Here is a 27,384-nt window from a genome sequence, read left to right on the forward strand (position 1 = left end):
AAGATTTATTTATTTATTTATTTGACAGAGAGAGACAGCGAGAGGGGGACACAAGGAGGGGGAGTGGGAGAGGGAGAAACAGGCTTCCCGCGGAAAAGGGAGCCCCATGCAGCGCTCGATCCCAGCACCCTGCTTAACGACTTAGCCACCAAGGCGCCCCTCAGAACTCAATTTTTAAAAGAAAGACAACCCATTTTTTAAAAAAATGGGCATAGGATTGGATATTTCACAAATGACTAGTAGACACATGAAAAGATGCTCAACATCACCAGCCAATGGAAGATGCAAATTAAAACACAGTGAGATAATACTACATACCCACTAGGATGAATTAAACCAAAAAAATCTGACAATACCAAGTATTATCAACAATGTGTTCTTTATTTTGACAGTGATGTTTTCATGAGTTTATATACAAGGCAAAATTAAAGTGTACATTTTTAATGGATATATCTTATTGCATGTAAATTGTATCTTAATGAAATTGACTTAAAGATACACCTTTGGAAGAATAACAATTTATTATCCCAATGGGCCAAGATATAAAGATGCTTGGGTACTTACTAAAGTAGTAAGTGTAGCTGGGATCAGACTTTAGTTCTCAACCCAGATTGTTTTCCCTTCCAATTAGATCATGGGGCTGAGCATAGAATGCAGAATTGAAGGAAGGAAGAAGAAAGAAGGGGAACAAGTGTCCTAAGAATGGATCTGCTGTAATCCAGACCCTTAGTCTTGTCCCAACCAGGGATGTCAACACATTTCCCCACGGGACTGAAGACATGCCTTGCTGTTAACTTGAACATTTTTCATCTTTTAAAATAGCTTCCTTACTTTTCTTTCTCTTCCCTAATCATGACAGAATCACTTTGAATGATACAGACATATATGGAAACAAAGTCCGGGTGACTTATACTATGTACCGTTAAGGGATGTGAATAAAGAACTCTGGACACATCTCCACCTGCCACTTGATGAGTGAGTGCTCCTTGGAACCTATTTCATGGATTCCAAAGTACGTAATTAAAAGAACATAAAGAATTAGATGGATTGAAAGTACGTAAAGAATTAGAATCAGAAAATGCAGAGAATGTGTTGAGTTAATGCTTTTTAGAACTAATATGTAAATTTGCCAAATTTCTTTCCAGCTTATTATTTTTAATATTTTAATATCCTATATATTTTACATGTGTTTTCTCTATGCTTCTCTTGGGCTTAATAATAGGTTCATTGAAATTTGATATTTTTTCTCTAAGAGGACATTTTATCATCTTGAAATTACTGAGGTACTAAACTGTTGTCACATTATATTTGATGTTAGTGTGCAGATTCCACTGTAAGAAAAAAAATGAAAGATAATCCAAGGGAGGAGCACTTACTTAAATATGCATTCACCGGCCTTTGTTATTAAACTGAAGTGAAATCAGGTCATCTTTCATGATTTCCAATACGGAACTGTGTCCATGAAGGGCTTGAACTGGATAGGTTACATTTCTGAAAAGCTCCTGTGTTCAAATAGCAAAAAATCACTTTGAGAAATTGAAAAATGTCCTCTGTGAATCTGAATTTTTATAGCATACTTTATTTGAATTTATGTGAAACAAATAATGTAACAAATGAGTTCATGGGAAATAATCTAAATTTGACGTTCCAGAGAAAACTAGCATTTATTGAACACCAGCTGTGCTTTGGGTACTGTAAAGCACTTTATGCATATGATCTTATTTAGCCCTGTCAGCCTACAGAGTAGGTAGTACCATTATCTCCATTTTGCAGATGGGAAAATGCAGGCACAAAGAGATGATGTAGTTTCAAGATTTTAACCCTGGCCTCCTGTCTGTGGAGCCTGCACCCTCTCACCCCTGGCCAAACACACAGGAGTAGGTCTTCGCTCTTCCCTGCACCTGCCCTGTTCCTCCCCACCTGCATTCATCCTGTTCGTCCTCCTGGAGAGCCCAGCCTGCCCTCTCCACTGGTCACGTCCTGTCTATTCTTCACTGTCTGGGCACTTAGACCTTCTGTATTCCCACGGCAGCTACTCTGCCTGATTTCCTATTGTCCAAACGTAATTGCTCCCTAATGTTTGGGTACTAACCTCAGAACCAGCTGTCCTGCCTCACATTGCCCTTCCTCCAAGCCATCCTATGTAATCCCCTTAAATACATATTCTTAAAAAGCTTTGGGTGGCTCCCACTGTTGTCCTTGGAATCCTAGTTTGGAGAACACTCAAGGCCTTCCAAAATCTTTGACACACTTCCCAGTTCTAGTCAGATGTGGAAACACCAACCCCAGACAGGTATTTCTCAGGTCATTTCAATGTGCTTGGCGTATAATAAACATTTAATGTTAGTTTTCATTATTTTGTATTTAATATTTGAAGATAATATTCATAGTTACATAGTTCAAACACTAAAAGTATAGAAATGGATCATTGAAATGTCTTCTACTTATTCTTGGCCCCATCATCCCACTTCCCATTCCCCATCCTGCACACATTAAACTATTAAAATTAATTTCTTTTTTTTTAAGATAAATGACAATATACATTGACCTACATGTTGCCTTTTTCTACTTAATATATCTTGGACATCTTTTTGTATCAATAGCTGAAGAGCTTGCTCATTTCTTTTTTTACAGCTGCATAGAAATTTTTATAGCTGCATGGACATATCATAATTAACCATAATTTAATTATTCCCTGATAATATACATTTATGTCATTTCCAGGTTATAAACAAAGCAAATATCCTCATTTACAGTGTATGCATGAAAACTTATTTGTAAAGTACATTCCTAGAGGGAGAAGTAGGAAAATGATTTATGCATTTGTAATTTTATTTATTTATTTATTTATTTATTATTTATTATGCATTTGTAACTTTATTTTATTATTATTTTTTAAAGATTTTATTTATTTATTTGACAGAGAGACACAGCGAGATAGGGAACACAAGCAGGGGGAGTGGGAGAGGGAGAAGCAGACTTCCCGCCCAGCAGGGAGCCCGATGCGGGGCTCGATCCCAGGACCTGGAATCATGACCCGAGCCGAAGGCAGACGCTTAACGACTGAGCCACCCAGGTGCCCCGCATTTGTAATTTTAATAGATACTGCCAAACTGTCCTACTTAGGGGACATATCGATTTCTACTTCCAACAGAAACAAATGAATCAACAGTTTCCCCACAGCCTTGCCAACACACTGTGATATTAAACTTTTCATTTTTGCCTATAGATGGGAGAAATGGTGTTTTAGTGTAGTTTTAGTTTGCCTTTAAAAAAACGAGTGAGTGTGAGCATTTTTCAAATGTGTAAAGGCCATTTGTTTTTCTTTTTCTGTTTTGACTGTTCATACCCTTTGCACATTTTAAAATTGTTCTGCACTTTCCCTTATCAATTTACAGGTAGTGTATATGTTATGGAAATTAGCCCTTTTCCTGTTATACGAGATGCAAACATTTCCCCAAGGTTGTCATTTGTCTCTTGTTTATGGTGTTTTATTTCCTGCAGGTGTTTTTGATTTTGACATTAACTTGTCATTTTCTTTCATGCCATCAGGACTTTAAGTCATGTTATAAATGCCTTTCCCACTGAGATGATATGAATTTTCCCTTATTTCTCCTAGAAGTCTGGTTCTTTGACTTCCCACATTTAAATCTTTGAGCCGTCTAGAATTTATCCTGGCACGTATTATGAGATAATGTTCCCCCTTTTTCCCAGATGGCCACCAATTTATGCCAACATCATTTATTAAATTATCCTTCTCTTCCCCACTGCTTTGAAATGCCATCTTTACGTGCTGAAGTCCTGTATGCACCTGCCTCTATCCTTGGGCTTTCTATTCTCTCTGGTTGGTTTGCTGATTGTTCATGTGCCAGGACCCATCTGTGCACATACTAAGCATAGCTGAAAATCAAGCAGGGCTGGCTTTCCCTTGCAGATCCTTCTTTCCAGAGATCTCTTTCCTATCAGCATTTACTGATTCTTTAAATGTGGTTTTCAGTAATTAATAACAGCAACAAAAAATGACAAACAACAAAAATCCTTCCTGTTGGATATTTTTTCGTGATCATATTAAGTTTATAAGTTAACTTAGGAAAACTTGATGATTTTGAATCTTACTCTCTAAAAATATAGTCAGTTCTATTTTTGTTCCATTCTACTCCTTTGTCCTGCAAGAACAGTTAAAGATTTTTGTCAAATTGGTTTTGTTATGTTTCTTCCTAGGTATTTTATCCATTTGTTGCCAATGTGCATGGAGCCTTTTCTTTCACTATATTTTCCATTAGTACGTATGGAGACTTTTGGTTTCTGTATATTAATTTCACAGCTTGCTAGCTTAATGTATTTTCTTATTTCTAGGGGTTTTTGTTTTTAATTGATTCTCTTGATTTTCCAAATAATCATATAATCTACAAATAGGAAAGCCTTGCCTCCTCGTTTACAATATTTATTCCTCCGGTTTCTTTTTCATCTGGTTGCTTTATTTTTAAAGATTTATTTATTTTTGAGAGAGAGAGAGCTAGCACAGGGGTGAGGGGCAGAGGGAGAAGAAGAGAGAATTTTCATTCAGACTCCGTGCTGAGCCCAGGGCTTGACCTGGGGCTCAATCTCAACACCTTGAGATCACGTCCTAAGCCGAAGCCAAGAGTCGGCTGCCCCCACCAACTGTGCCACCCAGGCGCCCCATAGCTTTAGATAGTACCTCCAGAACAGTGATAGTTAATGGAAATAGTACCAAACTGACCTTTTTCTGGCTTCAACAGGAGTTCCTAGTGTTTCCTCAATAAGCCCATGCAGCCTTTTGGTCTAAGACTGACATCTTAAAAAAAAAAAAATCATGTTCATCAGTTTCTCTTTCATTAAGAATCTTTTAAAAATTCAGTACTGGAGATTAAATTGTGATAGGTGATTTTTCAGTATCTATGGAACTGGTTATATTTTCCCTGTAACTTACCAAAATGATGAATCATGTTAATAAATTTCACATCGAATTAGACTTGCATTCCCATACTAACTCCAATTAGTCTTCATACATTCCATCTACTATATTTTATTCAGGATTTTTGCATCAATATTCATAAGGTTGATCTATAATTTTCTTTGTTTCTTATATAAATTCATCTTTTTAGATTTTCCCTCTCTTCTGGAGTTAGATTGGTAAATTATGTTTTTCTTTTTTTTTTTTAAGATTTATTTATTTTAGAGAGAGAGAGCATGAGTGGGAGGGGCAGAGTGAGAGGGAGAGAGAATCTCGTACAGACTCTGCACTAAACATGGAGCCCCATGCAGAGCTGGATCTCACAACCCTGAAATCATGACCTGAGCCAAAATCAAGAGTCAGCCCTTAACCGACTGTGCTACCCAGGAACCCTGGTAAATTATGTTTTTCTAGACATAGATAATCTCATTCACATTTTCAAATGCAATGGCATGGAGCTCAGCAAAGGAGTCCTTTGGTCCTTTTAATTTTCAGTTTCTGTTGTTATTTCCCATCATCATTTCTCCTGTTGTGTACTTTTGATTTCTCTTTCCCTTGCCTAGATTAGGCAGAAGTGTGTTTTCAGGGAGCCAGCTTTGATTTTACTTATTAGTTCTACTCTTTTTTTTGTTTTTGAAATTACTGATTTCAACTTTAGTTTCTATTTTTATTATTCCTTTTCTACCTTCATGAACAGTATGCTGAATACATTTACTTTTATTTTTGTTTATTAATATAATTGTATAAAGACATGAATTTTCATCTAAACACAGCTTTGGCTTATCTCCAGTTCTGAAAGGTGGTATTCACATGCATTTTTCACATTAGCTATTGTTATTATTTATTGTAGAAGTCACTGGAGATTAAGGAAAGAAGTAAGGTTGGGTCCCAGGATGGAGCTAGGTTAGGTGGGCCTTGAGTGGTAGGTGGTAGGTGGCAGGCTTTAGACTTGATGAAAATGGTATTAAGAAGCCATTGGAGGGACACCTGGGTGGCTTAGTTGGTTAGGCATCTGACTCTTGGTTTCCGCTCAGGTCATGATCTCATGGGTTGTGGGATCAAGCCCCAAGTTGGCCTCCAAGATCAATGGGGATTCTGCTTGAGATTCTCTTCCTCTGCCCCTCCCCCCACTCACACATGCTCTCTCTCTCTCTCTAAAATAAATAAATAAATCTTTTTATAAAAGCCATTGGAGGTCTCTGGTTAGGAAAGTAACAAGATGTAAGTGTTGTTTTGAAAATATGTGCATCCACATATTAGTTATCTTGTGTAGTACTTCATCTTTTCCAAAACCATTTTGGATAGGAAATGCCTTTTTTGACAATAATGGAAAAAAGAAGTCGTCTACTTCCTTCTGAACAGTGATGTGCTCTGATCACGTAAATGAACGCCTTCCTGGAACCTCTCATGATTATTTATTTATTTATTTTAAAAAAGATTTTATTTATTTGAGAGCAAGAGAGTGCATGAGCGGGAGGCAGGGGCAGAGGGAGAAGCAGACTCTCTGCTGAGCACGGAGCTCAATTTGGGGGCTCGATTCTAGGACCCCGAGATCATGGCTTGATCTCAAGTCAGATGCTTAATTGACTGAGCCACCTAGGCACCCCTTATGATTATTTTAAATGTCGTACACTTGGCTGAAATCTTTTGTTACTGACTCTGGAGTTTCACATAGGAAGCATCTTTAAATTTGAAGTATATCCTAAAATTAATTGGACCACAAGCAATTATTCATTTCTACTATAGCACTTGATGTTATTTCTCATTTGGAATGTAGCTTTGCCTTCAACACTGTCTTATTTCTCTACTAGATTGTGAATTCCTTACATAAGTACAGTATGTTTTAAGTTCTAGGAGGTTAATTTGTATTTGTTAGTAATTTATTTTACTTAAAACTACTCATATAATTATAGAATTCTCACAATGTGCATATGCATGATTGAAATACTCCAAAATTATTATCTGCCTTGTCTGTATATTATCCCTAATCATATTCAACATTTCCGGTTGTCTCATTATCCTAAATAATCTGTGCTTTATCCTGCTTTCTATTATTAGAGCAACTAAATTAGTATGTGTTGTACCATATCCATGATCTCTTTTATTTGATTTTTGTGTCAAGGGCTAATAATTCCCACTCCTACTGATTTTGTTGGGGAAGGCAATATGACCATGAGAAACTATTTTCTAGACTCCTCCATGGGTAAGAGTAGCCATGGAAATAATTTCTGGCTGCTGGGATGTAGATAGAAGTTACTGAGCAGAACGTTCCTGCCTGGAATTTGGAGGTCAAGGCTGGAGGAGGAGGTTCTTGCATACAGAAATGATGGAAGGCCACAAAGTGTGAATAAGATGAGCCACCTAATTTGCAGAGGGCAGCACAAAATGAAAGTGAGGGGCCCTTGTTCAACAGTTACTAATAATGAAAAAATGCCAGCAGCAGAGCATTAACCCTAGTGCTGGGCCCTTCTCGGCATGGGGCCCAATGAGACAGCACAGGTCCCATGCCCATGAAGCTGGCCCTGGTGTGAAGGAGCCTGGGGCCCTGGGATGTCCTGGAGCTGCCATGTCAGCCTGGACTGCTGTCTGCTCTTCCTCTAATGGAGAGCACAACCCCCTTCTTCTTTAAGGGGGTTATCTCAGTTTTCTGTTATGTGCCTTCCACAACTAATGTGTTGTGATTACCCTCATTTTACAGATGAAGAAACTGAGGCTCAGACAAGTTTAGTACCTGGTTCTGGTAGGCCATTTGGGGTGTGGACTCGGGCCCTGCGAATTGGGTCATGTACTCTTGGGTCAACACGGTGTCTTTCCTTTCCTACAGAGATGGTATCATTGTACATTTCCTTTTTCCAGCAAGACTTCGCACTCTGCAGGTTTGCTTGTCTCCCAGGGGCCCCTCTTTGTAGTCTATTAATAGGAGGAGGGCAGCACTTCATCCCACTGATTTTTCCTCCTTCACATTTAATTTGTACTCTGGAGTAGACAAGATGCAGAATCTCAGTCCGGATTTAAAATATGGCCCCCAAAAAGTGATTCACTTCCATCTCTAGCAAAATGTTTATAGCTTATTCCTCTCCCTTTGCAGATAAAGAGTTAAGATCTTACATAATTCAATTAAAAAAGAAACTCAAAATATGTGAAATCCCATCTGATGTGGGTTTCTGTCTGCTTGACCCTTCAAGAGGAAAGCATGTACTGGCGGTCCTTCCAGTGAGATCCCAATCAGGAAAATGCAGCTAGAACTTATTCCTTTAATGGTGCATCAGGGTAAATAAGTGTTTACTGCCCTTGGACATTCTCATCTATGATCATGGGAAGCACTGTGGCCGCTATGAATTCTTTGATTAGCACACAAGCTTTGGCTGCCACTTCACCTGCTTGGGGACCCCATGTGACACAGGTGTTGTATTTGCTAGACTCTGAGATGATTGCAGTTTGGCTGAGCTCTAACATAAGCACCCAACCTTGGTTAACATCCACAAGTCAACATTCTGGACCACATCATGGGTGGTGTTGGGGTGGGGGTGGACACAGCATGTCTTCACAGGTAATTACAGTGCATCATGCGGGAGGCTGGCAATGGCATGTGGCAACCCACTTCTCTCCCTCTTTATAGGAGGAGAGAAAATTCTTTATCTTCCCTAAGAGGAAGAAATTCTAGTCTGTTCAGTCAGATTCCAGGGCAGTGAATGCTGGGTATTTCCCAGTAGGCACAATAACTGTACATGCTTCCCCTCTTTCATTTGGTAAGAGGGCCAGGGTCCCTATTAAACTAGGCCCAGGAAGGTAATGCATGGATGCTGGGGAGGCCCAGTGGCTCAGAGGCTAGAGATCAGACCTGGATTTAGGTTGAAGCCCCTACTTAGCCCTTGACTTCCAAACTGATGTTACCATACACCTTGCAATGGGGTGTCAGGCATACTTGTGATTGTCCCATTTGTGATTGTGTGGCCCTCAGGAGGTCCATGGAGGACAGGACTCTGGTGTTCCTGGGTCCTTCACTAGAGCATAATTTTTTTTTAAAATTTAAATTCAATTAGCCAACATATAGTACATTTTTAGTTTTAGATGTAGTGTTCAATGATTCATCAGTTGCGTATAACACCCAGTGCTCATCACATCACGTGCCCTCCTTAGAGCATCATTTTAATATCCAAATCTTACCATAAGCTTGGGCCCTCTGGTTATGGTGAAGTATTAAAAATTGTTGGTATAATGAAGGTCTCATGAAGTACTAGTCTGTGAAACTTAGTGTAAGGATTGAATTGTGTCCTTTCCCACCCTCCATTCATTTGTTGAAGTCCTAACTCATAGTATGTCAGAATGTGACTATAAAGAGGTAAAATGGATCACTAGAACCCTAATCCAGTATGACTGGTGGTGTCCCTCAAGAAAGGGAACTTTGGGGATAGATATACATAGAGGGAAGACAATGTAGATACCCAGAGTGATGGCTGTGTTTGAGCAAGGAGAGAATCCTGGAACAGATCCTTCCCTTGCAGCCCTCATAAGGAACCAACCTGCTGATACCTTGATTTCAGTTCTAGCCTGTTCTAACCATACATTTCTATACTTTAAGTTACTTGTTTGTGATATTTTGTTATGGTAGCCCTAGCCAACTGATGGGCTTGGCCAGCAGGCTGGGCAACCCTAAAAACCATGGATAGATGTGGGAAGACCACTCTGCAATATTTGAAGTTGTCACCACACCTATTCCTCCGCTGTTCAAAGACAGGAGCATTAATGACATTTGCTTGACTGCAAGAAGCTCATAAATGTTTGCCAGCAACCATACTACTTACCTGGAATAGGTAGATGACTTCAGTCTCACATCTGCTTTTTTAAAATAAGGAAATTTAGGACAGGTTTTTTGTGATCTGCAGTTTGGTCACACAGAGGTCAGGTCAGTGTGGTAAAGTGGAATAGATTGGAGGCTTCCAAGTCTTATTTATTGATGAGAATTCTGATTCTCAATAGGAAGTTGCTATACTTGTTTTAGTCCTGAAATACTTAAAACAGTGCTTGGCACACGGTAGATGGTAAAAATTATAACTATTACGATTCGTGTCCAACTCTGGAAAAGGATTGCTTTTTTGAAGTTAGCAGTCAGAGGGGAGTGTCTGCCCCTTGAAATCTGTACACTTTTGGTGTGCTTAATAAAATATTTCTAATGACCTTTTGAGGTCTGAGCATGTTGCCTTGAGCAATCTGGGTTACATTTTTAACTTTTTACCACATTATAAATAAATCTCCTTTGAAAAGAATAACAGACCTTCACCATCTGGTGGTTGGCCGATGCAAAAATATTTCTTGAACAAATCAAAAACACACAGTGTTTTATGAAAGAGGTTGATAAAATAAGGAAAATAGAAATCTAGTATCTCCAAGGTACTAGATAAATATCTTAACCATTGAGCATTAAAGTTCCAATATATGACAGAGATTTTACCATTATGTTTGTGAATAAGCAACCTGAGCATCATAAAAATATGGTTTGTAAAGGTACTGAAGAGTTTAATTCACTAAACAGGAAATATTATATCACCCTGTATTTGCATACTAAATTTTTTTACCATCTTTTTTTTTTTTTTAAGATTTTATTTATTTATTTATTTATTTATTTATTTATTTATTTGAGAGAGAGAGTGAGAGAGCGAGAGAAACAGCATGAGAGGAGATAGGGTCAGAGGGAGAAGCAGACTCCCCACCGAGCCGGGAGCCCGATGTGGGACTCGATCCCAGGACTCTGGGATCATGACCTGAGCCGAAGGCAGTCGCTTAACCAACTGAGCCACCCAGGCGCCCTACCATCTTTTTTTTTTTTTTAAGATTTCATTTATTTATTTGAGAGACACAGAGAGAGAGCACGAGAGGTGGGGGGAGGGGCAGAGGAAGAGGGAGAAGCAGACTCCCCGCTGAGCAGGGAGCCTGATGCGGGGCTCCATCTCTGGACCCTGGGATCATGACCTGAGCTGAAGGCAGATGCTTACCTGACTGAGCCACCCAGGCACCCCCTGCATTCTAAATTTTCTGGCTTCTGAGTTACTATTGAAAAAATGGCTTCAAGTAGGTACTTTTTGTGGATTTGCAAACCACTGGAGAACTGGATTTGTCCTTTCTTTCTAAAGACAAGATCCCAGACTGCCTATTAATCTAGAGTAATGAATATATATTCAATAAATGTTGTTGAATGAACCAACGTGTGAGTGCTTTTCTTGGGTTTCTATAGAATCAAGAGAGAGAAGGCAACATATTAGTAAAGAATAAACATTTTTACTTTGAAACAAAGAAGGCAATTTATTGTAGTGAGATTACATTAAAATTCTATATATGATCCCCAGTGCATATAAAGTAATTTCCTGCACACTGTTGGAGAAGACATTACTGAGTCACAAAGAAACTCAAAGTGTTATAAATCAGTTAATATTGATGTATTGCATTTTTATTCATCTATCCAAATTGAAAATGAGATGATTTAAAGGACACATTTAAGTATTTTTCATAAATTTTAACGATGGCTTTTGCATTTCCTGGAGTTTGTAATGCCTTTGATAACTCAAAACACAGAAGTCTATTCCTTGCAGTCTGTTCCTTTTTCTTACCATGGTGAGTAGTTATCACAAAGCTGCTTAGGGAGTAAACTTCTAATAGATTTAAATGTTTTCCCCTAAATGGAGTTTGTGGAAAATATGAAAAATGGCATGATATTGGAGGTAACAAAAAAATAGAAGAAAAATTGTTTTTGAACACTAACCAATAGAAAAGTGCCCCAGGAGGCAGAGAACAGCAGTGCCGTTGACCACAAGTTCACAGACAAATATACACATACCCATGTAGACATCTTTGCACTTAACACCTTATCTTCAGTACATCTTATACACTTGCTACATGTTGCACAAGTTCAGGCACACAGACACCACCTGAGTGCGCTTGCATAGCTAGCCCCACTGAGGAGGGCTCTACACAGCTTCTCTAAAGGAGCTTATTCTTGACTTTTTTGAAAACAGAGTCTAAAGCAGTTCTTCGTACAGTCATGTATTTACAGAGATACCACAAGCCATGTCATGGTGTCTGGTCTGCCTTCCTAAATGTAGGATTCTTTAGCATACTGGAATTGGTCAGCCTCAAAGACCGGCTGACTACATCGCCGCACTAAGTGGTCCAGCTTAGTCTTCTGATTTGACTCAGATATAGTTCTTAGCCGGTACAGCTCTGGTCTCCCTGTGACAGTCACTTGTCCTATCGTTTCAACAGAAGCATGGACAGTCCTGCTCTGTTTCCAACTCTCAGTCCTGGGAGATAGTCTGTGCCTATCAAGTGGCTCTTGACTGCATATATCTTTTGAATTCCCTCCATGGTGAAAAGGTAGGAGAGGTGGTAGTTGAGTGTCCCGGCGGAGCATTCTAGCCCTCATGCTGCCAACTGTTTGGCCCCCGTGGGCCGAGAGGTCCAATGCCTGGCACCGAATGGCCTCTTCATAAGATGGCGGACTCCCAGGGCTTCTCTGATCCACTTGCTGGACCACATCCTCGACTGAGAGGGCATAGGATCTGGAGCTAAAGTCTAGAGCTGTTTGGCCCTGGATTTCAGACAAGTTCTCTTGGATGATTCGCCCAGCAAGCTGGCTTTCTTTTTTAAAGCCTTTCTTTACTTGGTCTCTTGTAAAGCCTTTGGATTTCACAGACACAGAGCTGGGGGTTTTGGTCAACACTCTTTTGTGAGAGGCAAAAGAGAATGACATGGAATGTTTTTTAATCTCTCTGTTGGGTTTACTTTTCTCTGCCTTTGTGAAAGACTGATGTCTGGTGAAGAAATTTCTTTTGGGACTGGAAGGAGAAGCCACGGGGGAGCTGTCAGAGGAAGCATCCAGAGAGCCACTGGAGGAGGCTTTGGGCGCCAGTCCCCACAGTAACCCCAAACCCTGAGTCGAGTTCCTCACCTTCAGGTCCTGTGGCCTCTGAGTTTTGCCTTCAACTGCAGGAAACACCTCCTCTGGAAATGGGTCTTCAGCTTCCTCACCTTCCAAACAAGCCCCTGCCTGGGCCATGGTGAAGTCATCCTCACTTCGTGTTAGTTTTTGGTGAGTTTTCTGGCTCTCAAGGCTCTCCTGTGAGGATGACATGCTGGGCTCTGAGTAGCTCCTGTCTGGTTCCCTGAGGGAGTTTTTCAGCCTGGCTACAGTGCTGACAATGGGCTCTGGGCTCAACTCCCAAGCGAGCTGCAGGCCTCTGGGCTCCCAGCTGGCAGCTGTCTCCAAGGGCACCTGGGGCCGCCTGTTTGGGGATCTGATGGCACCGCTGGATTCCATGTCAGGATCATTGCTGTCATAGGCTGAGTCATTCTGCAGCGTTGACATGTCTGGAGGAAGTTAAGGGACAGTTGAGTTTCTGGGTCAGTTTCTTGGAGAAATAAACTTTAGTACCATTCACCCTACTTGTATCAAGTATGGCACTAGGTAATCTGGTGAAGCTACTGGGGCCTTGATACGAGAGAAATCTGTCACATTAAAATTTTGTTTCTTTCCTAGTTTGAGGTGCAGAAGAGAAGTAGGAAAAGGAAATACAAGTGAGAGAATGAGAATGAGAAAAGAGACAAAACAACATTTCATTGAACATTTGTTGATCTTAAATTTAAAAATTAATCCTTTGGATGGCTCTTTGATTGGATCCATTCCATTTTAATGGACCCATATCCTATTATGTGGAAACAACCCTCCAGCTAAAGGTAATTTAATAAAATTAGCAATTCTTTATGATTCAGAAAGAAGCTGAAGGAGAGTCAGCTGAATGAGAAGGCTGCAGGAAAATTTGAGAGCAAGTTTCCATGTTAATGGCACCCTATGAATTTGATTTGGTGACTTGTGCAGGTGACTTGCGCTTCAAATGCCAGAGATACTTTACGTTACTGGCATGGACTGGCAGACTGGAATGGACGTCCCCCCACAATCATAATCAATCAAGAACACATTCAGTACCTGAACTGTCAGTGTGTTCCAGGGAGTCATCAGAAGCAGTACTGGAATGTGCCGGGATGTTCTCCCCAAATATTTCCAAGCAGTTATCGATCAGGAATTCCACCAATGTTTTAACCTGTGAGGAAAAAGAAGCAAGTTGTCAGCCTAAAGACGTCTTTCATTCTTTTAAGGGAAGAGGGGAAGGAATGGGGATATAATGAGGGCCCACTGTTAGGGAGGTGCCAAAATGAGCATATGAGATCTTTATGTTTTTGAAAAGAACATATAGAAAATTGGTAAAAGTCATATATATTGAAGTTATTTTTGGGACATGCATTTTTTGAGAATTATAAAAAAAACCCTCTGACTAAAATTTTCACTTAAGTAAGGAGTTTCCCAAACTGATAGTTGGACTGACAGAGTGCAATGCACAAATGAAAAAAAACCCAACCAAACAAAGGGGCTTTTCTATCCTAGGAGACAATGAGACTTAGTCTTAACAAAGGACACCTTTGAAATCCTACGAGACAGGATTGTTCCATTTCATTAAATGAATAAATCTAAGAGAGCAGAACTATGACAAAAGCATTTTGCATCTCATATTTCACTGTGAGCTTGAGTCAGCCAGAGAGACTCAGAGGCATTTTATCACTTGGCTTTTTCAAACAAACGGTGAGATCATACATTGGGAGTTTCTCAGACAGAGACTGGAACAAACCTTGTTGTTCAAGTCTTTCTGGGCTTCGAAAGACAGGTGTTGGTCATTCTCTTGGGTCAGCATGTTGGGTCCGACGCAGATAGCTAGATTGCTGGCATCCATCTTATTGATCTCGGAGTTCTTGCTGATAAGGTAGAGCACGGAGATCAGGTGCTTGAGCAGCAGGAGGTTGGGCCGGGGGAGCTTATCTGCAACCCTGGAATGAGGTTCAGGAAAGCTGGTTTTAGAGGACTAATGTTCTATCTCAGTTTTAGTGTAGCAAGTTGAAAATTTCTGCTTAACCCAGACTTCCTTCAAAATGAGGAAGGTGCATTTTCATCAGTAAGATTGTGAAATGTTCATTCAGACACTTCCAGTGGCAACTGATGTGGAATGAAACTGGTTAACCATGAGATCTTAAAGACCTAAGACACTGGTTCTTTATAATTAGGACACCGATAACACAGCCCTTTATTATTTGTATAGATCTTACATTGGGAAGCCTTAACTTCTGCAACAAACTCCATAGTCGAATACATTTTGAAAACTGCTTTGTAGAACAATCGTGTAGCCAGGCAGAATGTCTTTTTTTTTTTAATTTTTTAAAGATTTTATTTATTTATTTATTTGAGAGCGAGAATGAGAGAGAGAGAGAGCATGAGAGGGGGAGGGTCAGAGGGAGAAGCAGACTCCCCACCGAGCAGGGAGCCCGATGCGGGACTTGATCCCGGGACTCCAGGATCATGACCTGAGCCGAAGGCAGTCGCTTAACCAACTGAGCCACCCAGGCACCCTAGAATGTCTTTCTAACACTGCAAGACTGGTATTTTGGGAGCACGATCATTTGCCTTTCTTGATCTGTGACCATCACACAAAGATGACCCATTTTTATGCCATTCTGAGAAATCTTTATGGAGAAGAAATCAGTTTCTAAGGGCATGTTCATAAATGTGGTCAGGTCAGCACTTAAACGGGAACATTGGTACAAAGGATAATAAATGAGATGTGTAAAGCCTCACTTTTTCAAAATCTGCAGTGGTGACTCTAATGTAGGGAACGTTTTCACTTCTCGTTAAGTTACTATTATGGAAGAGCTTAGTGCCTTTAAGGAGAAACTTGCGGTTATCTTAGGATTTTCAATTTGGGACAGATACTCTAATGCCTTTAATTCAGTAACTATTCCACTAGAAATATTTAGCTGCGTGGGACAATCATAACAAAGAGACAGACTTTCATAACATTTGGCAAAAGTGCTGATATTTTGAAATTAGGGGTTTGAGATTGTCTAGTTGCTAACAGGTTACAGTTTCATTTACAAATGTAATCGTTTTTGTTGTCTTTGGAATTTGTTTATATAGAGTTTTCATTTTGGTTAATTAGAAGAATATGAACTATGCTGTGGAATTTTATGATCAAAACAATCCTTTCCCGATTGTTCTCCTGTGCTTTAAGGGATGTTTTATGGGGGAATTTTTGCCTTGCCTGACACAAACCTTTTAGGTTAAGGATAACCCCACGTTCCTATACTTGGCCACCTAGCCTGTTTTGAGGCTTCCATCTATGGTTTTGTCTCATACCTTCTTGAACTACTTATGTTTTAGACTCTTCCATCTCTTGAGGTTTGTGAATATTGAAGTTCACTTTCTACTCTTTGAAAAAGCGCTTCCTTTCCTTTGGTTAAAACTACTTTAAAAGGAATGTCCAGGGTACCTCGTGATTTTTATTCTGGGAGTAGATAAATAATTCCACTCTGATTCCCTAAACACATCAATGTTCCTGAAACACTCAGAGAACTGTGTGAAGAATCAGAAGATGGAGACCATGTGGGCCTGGCCTCTGGCAATGACTCTGGCCACTTACTGTTTCAGGGCCTCAATTCTGTCCTCTTCATTCTGCCTCTCCAGCGCGTCCATCCACTCCTCAAACAGGTCACATGAAAGTAGCTTCTGTGGGATACTTCTGAGGAAGTCCTGCAGGGTGAAAGGGGGATGGTTGGGCCTGGTTGGGTTACATCATGCGCTGGCGTCTTCATCTTCCCCTTGTCTGGTCCAGCTCAGGGACCCTCTGATCATCCTACCACAGGCTGTGCCCCCTTCCTTCCTGCATTTGAACACTCTAGGGAAATCTCTCGTAGCAACTTCCTGACAATGGACAGAGTGAGGCCATCCTCTGAGGGGCTCCCAGCTTCAGGAGCATGGACTTGGCCTTTTCTCATAAGAATTTGGGGAGAACGTACTGTATCATTTTCTGTTGGAATCTGAGATCGTAGACACAGAGATGTTTATATAAGAAAATAAAAGGCTTCACTAAAAAACTTAAACTCCAAGATCAGTTTACTTTGATTTGTAGGGCGAAGGGCCTGTTTCTTATTCCCAGAGACGTAACGTGTCTGAGCCCATTGGCAGATTTTTGGCAGCAATGCTGTGACCTCACCTTAAAGACCACAGCCAGAAGGTGCACAGGGAGACTTTTCAGATCTACCATGCCTCCCGAGTTGAGCTCCTCCTTGATCTCTTTGCGGGCTTTCTCATTGGCTGCTTTCCTGAAGATCCCTTCCGTGGATGGTCCTTTAAGGCACAGAATAGTGAGAATATCCTGTAGGAAAGAGATGTAGGAATAGGAAAAGGTTACCCTTACTTTGAATACATGAACCCATGTGAGGCTACTACTACATGAAAAGTCGATGTTTAGGTATTAAAACAGTACATATGAACAGTAGCAAACTTCACCTGTCATAGATAATCCTCTCCATAAAAGATAGGTCTCTGTGATACCAACATGGTCTTTACAAGAGACCATGACTGCCAGGTTTTCACAGCCCTATTGCTATCAACCTCCTCCCTCCACTCTGCTATTTTTCTAAGAGGAGGTAAGTTGTGAATGCTCTAATTTTGTACATTCTAGAATCATTTCCGGTCTCTCTTCTTTCAAGTCATTCTATATAAACACTGGATTTCTGATCATATACTTTATACCCCATCTCTATCCATTGACTTCTCAGAAGCTACACATCTTTTAGCATTCTTAACTCTACGAAGTCAGGAGGATGGACGGTTGGATTTCTAGAATGTAAGCAGTTAGATAGTCTCCTGACTGCACTCATATGTGGAAACACCATTTCCAAAAGTGGAAAAACCTACAGATTGGCCCCAGCAAGGATTTTTCACATCTGACAAAAACCTGAAGTAGGTTTGAGAGTACATGCACCTACCTGAATGGGTCTGGGGAGTGTGTCATCCTCACCACAGATGATTGACAAGGGCTGATCAAATAGTGATGTTTTTAATTCAGGTTCTGAAGCCCCAGAAAAATCTGACACAGCAGAATGTCTTCTCATGAGAAAGGGCCAGGACAGCACCTTCTTTCTTTTCTTAATTTCTATAGCCAGGAAAACAAGGCCAAGAGAAAATTAGATTCATAATTGTTGAATTATTAAATAATTATTAAAGATCCATATAAGACCATGGATATTGTCAGCCACATAATGTCATCTATGGTATGCCACGGGGGTGGGGGTGGGGAACAATTTTGAAAAACTGAGAAAGCAAAGGGCATGAATTTTAATCTAGAAAAATGAACCCGAAAAGCAAACACATCGTTACCAGAGCAACCAGCCCCTAAATATCAACACCCAGGTTCCTCAAAGTCTCCACCTTTCCTGTTTTTACTCTTCACGGCTGTTTGCTACAGAAAATCAGCAAAACTAGCCGAGCAGATCACAAACAACCATCTTCATATATTGACCTTAATAACTATAGTGGGTTTTTCTGATGCGAAATAGATTATTTTAATTTTCTCCTTTGAGTGGCAGAGGAAACAAAACTTAAAAGGAGAGGAAGTGACTTGCTCAAGATCTTTTTTTAAACTGAAGTTTAGTTGACATAGAATGTTACATTAGTTTCAGTCACGATGGGAGACAATATGGAGTTTCCTCAAAAAACTAAAACAGAAATACCATATGATCCAGTCATTAAACTAGGTTTTACCCAAAGAAAAAGAAAACATTGATTCAACAAGATTATGCACACCACTATGTTTATTGCAGCATTATTTACAATAGCCAAGAAATGGAAGCAACCAAAATGTCCATTGATAGATGACTCAATAAAGAAGACGTGGTCTATAAATACAGCGGAATATTACTGAGCCATAAAAAAGATTGGAATCTTGCTCAAGATCATTTTGACTGCCCTTAGCGGGGCGGGCCAGTACACCTCCGCAGCCACACTAGCATCAACCAGCCACTAGAGGGGGCTACAGCAGTCTGCAGTTCCCCTCAGGATTCCCCCAGCGCCCCCCGCCCAGGGTGGGGGTTGCTTGAGGACAAGGGCTGGCACAAATTGCCTCAGAAAGGCGTGAACCTAGACTAGGCAGTTGGGAATTATCACAAAAACGTTAGTGAGATGTTCTGTCTTTGCAAAATCCTGAAGACGTGTGTGCAATGGATATCGCATCTCACGCATTTCTTTCTTTCTATTCTCCTTCATTTTCCTTCTCTTGTTTCCCCCTACATATGAAAGCTCTGTTTTCTAATGCACTGCACTAGGTTTCCACACTGGCAAGTGGAAGAGGATGGCTGGAGAAGTGGCTTGTCCCTTACAGTTGAGGAGAACTGGGTCGCGGTTATGTAATACAAAACACATCATGAAAACATTGAAGAGTGAATGGTGGGTTCCTGGGAATTGGAGATCAGCACCAATTGCTTCATGGGTTCTTACATTCATTCCTTCATTAGAGAAGGAAGAAAGGGGAAAAGGAATCATCTGTTTTTCATATGTATGCCTGCTTTAGTTGTCAAAACAGAAGTGGCTAGGAGATCTGACCCCACTAAAATTACTCCTCGGAGAGCTGGGGCCTTGGCTGTAGGAAGATCTTTCCTGTCAGAGTGCTCTGATGCTCTGGTGAGCTGGAGTCTGCTGGCCATTTAAGTGTTAATGTTCTGCGGTCTTTAGAAGAACACTTAAAAAAAGAAATTCCTAGTAGGGTAAAGTACTGTGGTTTTGCAAACCAAGAACATTTGTTGTTAGCACTTACATAAAAGACCAGTATGTTTTCAAAACTCACCAATTAGCTGGCTAATATTATCTTCACTCTCACATGATGCCAACAGAGGATGTTCCTTGATATCGTCCTAAAAATATATTTATTTTTGTTAAAAATGACTGAAGAGATCTACCCAGTCTTTCCCCACAAAATACGTGGACAACATTTTATTCATATTAAAAATTAGTAAAGTCCAATGATCTTTTTCTAGCTTCTAGAATCAGTAATAAAGTCTTGATTGTCATCATATAAGGTCCCAATTAATGTATTTAATTAGCTACATTTAGGATGTTAGTTTTCTACTCTGATAATTATACAATCCAAACAACACTCCATAAAAACAGAAAGTTTTCCATGTTCTCACAGTGCAGATGAAAAGTTTTAAAAATTGCTCTCTTACCTCTGACTGACATTCGATCAATGTCTCCATATTATTGGCATTTAGTGTTTTTGACTGAAAGAGAAAAAATTAAATTAGGTAAAGATCGTTTGGCTATTACCTCTGGCAAATATGAATCAAGAAATATAAGAGGGGTACTTACAGCATTGCAGCTGCTTATCAACTTCATTAGATTTTGGGCTGACTGTCCAGGGATGAATTTTGCTCCCGTGTGGACTTAGCTCTGCCTGTGAGAAATCATATGGGAGAGAGTGAGGAGGGAGACACATGATAAGTTGGCCAATTTCGGTGCCAAAACACAAAATCTGAAACTATTAGATAGAAAAGTTTTCATTTGAAGTCTGTGATATGTTTCCAGATGTCTCCGGCTATTAAGGATGCACCTGAACACACTTATTTCTAAATTTTTTAAACCTGATATCTTTACCATGCCAAACTTTGTTATTCATTTATTCCATTCCCACCAAGAGATAATCTAACAATCATATGATAACTAACGTTTTTCTGGGGGGAGGAGCTCACGTTGTCAGGTACTGTATTATGTGCTCTGCATGGATTAGCTCCTTTAACCCCCAGAGGAAAAAACTTATTCCAAGAATGCTACTTGCAGTAAACATAAAACAAAGTTAACGTTGACAGAATTCTTATACCGAAAGAGTGCAGGCTTCACACTGAAGGAAAGCTTTCAGTGCTCAGCGTCTTTAACATTATTTGCTGCATGTTTTGGGGTACAGCTGTTTTCTGTTGGAGGTGCTCTCAAAGACCAGTGATTTGCCAGCTAGCTAATTTTCCAGTTATGTTAATTTATGGTACTCACCCTCGGAGGGCCTCCAGCCAGAGTTCTCTTATCTCCGGGGGAACAGTGCAGAATGGGAGAAACAGCATAACACTCTGCTCCTACTAATCCACCGATAGAGAGAGGAAGACTGAACTGCTCTAACTTCACGTGTTCTGCATTATAAACGAGAGGGGGCGGGCAGGTGGAAATTCAGAATATTACTGAGACCGGAAAGAACATCATGGGTTGTCACCCAGACATAGCTAGACAGACACTGTGGGGAGCTCTCACTTCCTCATTCCTTTTAGGGCAGCTCTGGTTCTTTTTCTTCTTCTAACACTTCAAAGTAAAAAAAAAAAAAATCTATAAACTAGTAAGGGTGGAAAAGATGACATATGGCCCATAGGTGAAGGCTCTGATTAATGTCACAGGTGGGATGTGTGAATAAGAAATTGTGTTATTCTGTGATAAACATAATTTTATTTTGTAAAGTGGTGATTTCAGGTGCCCTTATTTTGTATCCTGTTTGGGCGCTCTCTCCCCTCCCACCCACCATCCACTCCGTTCATCAGTCACCATACATTGCCTGGCAACCCTCTGGGTGCAGGATGCTCTTCCTCTAAGGAGTCCCAGACACACTGCCTTGTTTGAGAAATGGTCACCATCAGTTTCCTTTGGAATTAGGAAGAGTCCTCTAAAGTCAGCTGCCAAGATATAACCCCCTTCTCCTTTCTCTAACTCCTAGTTAAAATTGTTAATACTTAATTTGTAGTTTGACCATCTCTAGTCCTGACATGGAAGGAAAACCAAAAATTCCTTTAAAAAAAAAGATTTTATTTATTTGAGAGAGAGTGAGAGAGAGAGAGCACAAGCAGGGGGAGGAGGTGCAGAGGGGCAGAGGGAGAGGGAGAAGCAGACTCCCTGCTGAGCAGGGAGCCCGACGTGGGGCTCGATCCCAAAGTCCTGGGATCTGACCTGAGCTGAAGGCAGACACTTAACCCACTGAGACTCCCGGGCACCCACCAAAATTCCTTTGATCAGACCAATTTCAAGTAGAAAGGAGATGGTGAATTTCATCTGTGGATCTTTCCTTCTGGATAAGAGAAAATCTCTGGTCTTTTCTGTGGCTAAAAGGCTATATATAAGATGACTCGAGTACCTGAGAAGCAGAATGTGGCATCCATTGTGACATCTTCACACAGTGGAGTGTTATATAGCACTGAGACTGTGTGGTCTATAACTACATCCAACAGTGTGGCTGGGTCTCACCATACAACGTTGAGCTAAAGAAGCCAGACACAAAAGAGTATACCTTGCATGCAAAGCAAAGTCATCCATGCTGTTAGGAGCCAATCTGTGCCATTATACCAGTATCCTTGGGGTGGGTAGTGACCACCAGAGGCCAGAGAGGGCTTCGTGATGCTCCATCTCTTGATCTGGGCGCTGATCATCTCAAGTTCACATTTCTGCATATGTGTTATTCTTCGACAAAAAATTAAAACTACCTTGTCTTAATTCATCATCAGAAGGCTTTAATTCCAAGACTTTCTCAGCTTGATAGCTCTCTTGTCTCTATACCAAAAGGAATACTGATTAGGTGTTCTTCAGGAACCTGGAGCACAGAGCAGTTCAAATTTGCCCCCTAACTCAGTGTTTCGGTGGGCGGCGTTCAGGTCTCCAGCTGGAGGCTCCCTCTCTGAAAACTGCCACACAGCCGGAGTTTCTAGCTGTGTCCCCGCAGAGTCTGTGCACGTTACTGCCTTTCGTCCTCTCTCCTGCCTTTACGAACCTTCAGAATGACTCACTGACTTTTTTTTTATTACCAAAAAGGTCATATATGCTGTTCCTAGCCTAGAGACAAGCAGGTAGTAGGTACTCGGGAAATAATTTCTGAACAAATACATTTACATATAAAATAGTCCTTCTTTACACTAATATGTATTTCATGAACTTTTTTTCATTTGGCATACTTTTTGGGGTTTTCTAAGAAATTTCATGTTGGCATTGCTTTAACTAATGCATCAGTCCTCAATCTAAATATTTCAAATGAAGACCATATTTTTTTCTTCTTTCTATTATGCACTATACCCCACAATACACATTCTATAGTGGTTTAAAAACTGTTTTTGTTTTTGTTTGGCCATGCAATTCTATGTTCAAAGGAAGATGAACCCAGAATCCTGATGCATAAAATGTGAAAGAACAATTTTTAAGGGGCGTCTGGGTGGCTCAGTTGGTTAAGCATCCGATTCTTGATTTTGGTTCAGGTCATGATCTGAGGGTCGTGGGAATAAACCCCACTTGGGCTCTGCACCCGTGGGGAGTCTGCTGGAGTCCCTCTAATGACACAAATGCCATCAAAATATGGCAACGGAGAAAAATGAGGAAGTTTGTTGGACAGAAGAAAAGTGCTAATTCCCTTTGGATATGTAATCCCAAAGCTTTTTGAATTTAAAAAAAAAAATCCTTATTTAACTTTTAACCATCACCAATGGGCCCTGGAAAACATTTTTTTTAAACTAATCTATACCCAACATGGGGCTCAAACTCATGACCCCAAGATCAAGAGTCGCACGCTCCACCAACTGAGCCAGCCAGGCGCCCCCCTAGAACTTTGTGAATTTTTAAGTGAGATTTAGTTTTTGCTGGGGTATTATTTTTTTTATTATGTAGAGAATCATGTTTATAAATTTATTATGAAATATACTAAGAATTAGACCTAACTAAACATGTATATTTCAGTAACAACTCTTGAAAGAGGAATAACGGTTTATATGTCTGTTAATGCTATTGTGGTGACTTTGGACATTTATAAAGAAGAAGTGATTAAAATGCAAATGCTATAAATTACATTGGGTATAAAATTTCCTGTAACCTAGTTTAATGTTCTTCTTCCTCTCTCCTCCTCCCCTTCTTCTTCCTCTTCTTATTCTGGGATTGAATTATGGGACTAGATGTGGACATTTGTTGACATTGAATTTCAGGGCTGAATAGGGTTTAAGTGAGCAACTAATTTAATGTCCTGTCCCTCTTTTGATGTTTTTACCCCTGCGGCACCCCACCAAATTGTCTCTTTATGGTTGTTCTCGAAGTTTTCCCGTGCTAAGGGAATAAGCTCTTCTCTATTCTGGCAGAAGGCTTCTGCATATGTCAGAGGGGAGGCCACCTTCCAAAAACTCTCCTGTCTTAAATCCCATCCCATTCTGAGAGAGAGTTTTCAGCTTCCTTTGCTCAGCCCCTGCCACCCCCACCTACCGCCTCAAGCATACAAGCCTCTCTTTTTGAAATGAAATGACCCCCAAGCCTTCATTGTCCCAGTAGGAAATGTTCTTTTTAAACATCGCCTTGGTTTTGGGCATCCATCCTTAGCTCTGCATTCTGGGGTGTGAGACCTACTTATTTAACACCTATTATGTGCTGTATACTCTGCAGTATTTTCAAGTATCTTATCTTACGTAATGACTGAAACAATGCTCTGAGTATGTCATTCTCTGAGGCTTACAGATGAAATAGCTGGGGCTCCACAGGTCAGTTAGCTCCCCCAAGGTCATGCCGCTGGGTTTGAACCTGCTCTTTCCAGTTTCTCTCAAGGATAATCCTTGAAGGGATTCATTTATAAATGGAAATAAGATGTCTAGACCTATTCTCTCCATTTATGCCAGATGAGTCCTGGTGAATCCTTCTAGGGAACTCTTTTTACCTAGCACGAAGAGTCAGATTTGGGCCTTGTCCTGAAACTTCAACTCTCCTTCCATTAGTTTCTTTCTTTCTTTCTTTTTTAAAAAAAAAAAATATATATATATTTTAAAAGATTTTATTTATTTATTTGAGGGAGAGAATGAGATAGAGAGAGCATGAGAGGGGGGAGGGTCAGAGGGAGAAGCAGACTTCCCGCTGAGCAGGGAGCCCGATGCGGGACTCGATCCCGGGACTCCAGGATCATGACCTGAGCCAAAGGCAGTTGCTTAACCAACTGAGCCACCCAGGCGCCCATATATATATATATATTTTTATTCATTAGAGAGAGAGAGAGAGCATGATCGGGGGGAGGAGCAGAGGCAGAGGGAGAAGCAGACTCCATGCTGAGCTGGGAGCCCAGTGCGGGACTCCATCCCAGGATCCTGGGATCATGACCTGAGCCGAAGGCAGACGCTTAACCAACTGAGCCACCCAGGCACCCCTCCTTCTATTAGTTTCTTTAATAATCATAAAAAGAATGCAATTCACATCATCTTAAAAAATATATAGCACTGAAGGTTCAGTGACATGCAGAAACTCTTATATCGACAGATTAGAATTTTCCACTTGTCTATAATTCTTCCATCAACCTACCATGCCCCACTTCAGTGAAGAAGGAGGTACTGAGCTATCTGGGATGGAAGTTAGTCATAAACAAGGCAATAGAAATGTGTGTCAGGGCCCCCAGTGTTTTCTAAGGCAGGAATATCTTTTTCTTATAGGCTAGATCGTTGATAGGGGACCCCAAAGCGAGGTGTTCTTGGTGCCTCTCGGAGATGTTGACAGTCACCATCTAATTAACAGATGTGTTTGTGACTGATGGAAAGTCACCATGAGCAGTTGGTCCAGGTGGCGGGTGGAGGAGATGTTCTCCTATCGTTAGTGCCGGCCTGTCCCGCACATGGTTCCCGCGGTGGAGATAGAGTGGGAGGGGCAGTTCCTGCCGTGCTGAGTCCAAAAATCTCAGAGTAAGTTTGATGGCAGTTTTCCCAGCCATAGGAGAAACATTTGTAAATACAGTGTGAAATGTGGGGGCAGGCATATATATATATATATATATATACACAAAAAGTTGGAAAGATTTAGCTTCACTCTCTCCATAGTCTTGCCCCGTACAGTTTCCTTAGAAAAGCAAGCTCTTACCCTGTGTGACAAGAGTTTTCAGAACAGGGAAAGGGACTTAAGTGGCTTTTGCTAGCAAGCAGAAATCGACAAGACTGCTTCTTACCCAGGACTTTTATTAGCTCCTGATCGCAACCGATTTTTCTCCAAGAACTGGCTTTGTTTTTACTGTGGTGACTGTCTAGACATAAACCCTGCATCGGGGACTGTGATTCCTGTGCTGAGTGAGCTCAGTTACCACTTCAGTCCTGACCGCTGTGTGTGCGGTGTTACCCACCTTACCTGTCAGACGCCAACTCCAGAACCAGTCTCTTCATTCCCAGCTCGCTTTCCCCTCTAACCCCTTGACCGTCCAGTGGCCTGGAGCCCCACATTCCTTAATTACAGCGATAACAACTATCTCCTGCAAAGAGGATGGTTTTCCCGAAGAGGTCACAGTTTCCTAGAGGACTTCTACATCAGCCACTGCCTGGCTGCCTAATGATTAATACATTGATCTTCCAGAAAGTTCTCCAAGTTACCAAAAAAAAATTTTTTTAAAGCTATCCAGCCTTTTCGCTGATCATGCCTCCTCCTCTCTCCCCGACTTGTGTTTTGGTCATTCCCTAAAAGTGCACTCTTGCTTCTCCAGGCCTGTGAGGAAGCCGTTCCCCGCCTGGAATGCTGTTCACCACACATTTGTCTTTCAGAGTAGCCACCTTTTCCTCCTGCTGAACCCTTTTCAAGTCCCCTCTTCTCTGAGAGCACCGCACAGACTCTTCCAGAAGGAATTAGGCTCCCTTTCCCAGTTCTCCAACAGCAGCTCACTGGGTGGCTACAGAAAGCAGGGGCCGATTTTTCGCTCTTGTCCTTACGAGCGCCTTCACAGTACTCTGCTCGGAGCTGGTATTTATTCCTTCCTATACTTTGATTCTTTGCCACATGGAAATTGTGTTGTTAAATGAAGCACTTGATCTCACTGTGTGTACTGGTATCGCAGTGTTACTTAGCCTCTCTGACTCCTTGCCTCCTGGAGAAAGACCTTCTCTTTGTCGGGATGGAACAGTGACCGTGCACATGAGCTGTGATTAAAGTGAAGAGGACGTGTCCCTGCAGGCCTTGTCCTGGGGACCAGCAGGCTTACGTGATGCCAGTACTTTGGACTTAGGCCCCTGGGCCTCTGGGATGGCGACTTCTGTAGATGAGCTTGGAGGGCAGTCATGACTGACTGTCTCTCGGTCCCTCCACAGACCAAAGCTTCCCCTTCTCGGAGGAGGAACTCCCCGGATGGGCCCATCCTGGATCCTCTAGCTCCCTCTGCCCCGGGTGCCTTGGACGGAGGGCAGGTGGGGACTCGGTCCGGCCTAGAGTAAATCTAGTCCATGTCCTTAAAGGTTATTTCTTTTCCTGGAAAAGAGCTGTCCTCCAGTCAAATTTTAACTCATGCTGTTGCATGAGGGTTATCTGGATGTCTCTGAGGTTTGCTGGGACCAGAGTGTCCCTGAAATATTACAGAATGTCTTTGTGTCTTGCAGAATTACTTGCTGTACCTGCAAATGCCTGCATTTCTGTGGAGGATGCACATGTTTTAAATTTGCCTCTGAGATCTTTATGATAATAATTCATCTCTGCATTGGAAGACAAATACAGCCTCAGCGTAAAATCATGTTCGAAGAACACTCTGTGTTTTCAGAAA

General features: G+C 41.1%; 1 protein-coding gene and 1 long non-coding RNA gene across 2 annotated transcripts; one reads left to right on the forward strand and one right to left on the reverse strand.

Moving 5' to 3' along the window:
• On the forward strand, nt 1-27,384 carry LOC129045543 (uncharacterized). Its single transcript, XR_010413830.1, has 3 exons — nt 1-1,012; nt 2,924-13,702; nt 27,224-27,384. It is a non-coding gene; the product is annotated as an uncharacterized LOC129045543 (long non-coding RNA).
• On the reverse strand, nt 12,063-21,017 carry TAGAP (T cell activation RhoGTPase activating protein). Its single transcript, XM_045865831.3, has 10 exons — nt 20,889-21,017; nt 20,214-20,298; nt 20,072-20,125; nt 19,693-19,759; nt 17,840-18,006; nt 17,062-17,223; nt 16,489-16,598; nt 14,650-14,845; nt 13,953-14,067; nt 12,063-13,336 (listed from the first exon to the last, which is right to left on the reverse strand). The coding sequence occupies exons 2-10, from the start codon at nt 20,238-20,240 to the stop codon at nt 12,063-12,065; spliced, it is 2,172 nt and encodes a 723-aa protein (XP_045721787.1). The 5' UTR covers nt 20,241-20,298; nt 20,889-21,017.

The sequence above is a fragment of the Mirounga angustirostris genome, unplaced genomic scaffold (assembly GCF_029215605.1).
Source record: "Mirounga angustirostris isolate CCGP_5_RB_7025 unplaced genomic scaffold, mMirAng1.0.hap1 SCAF_8, whole genome shotgun sequence".
NCBI classification, from domain to species: domain Eukaryota; kingdom Metazoa; phylum Chordata; class Mammalia; order Carnivora; family Phocidae; genus Mirounga; species Mirounga angustirostris.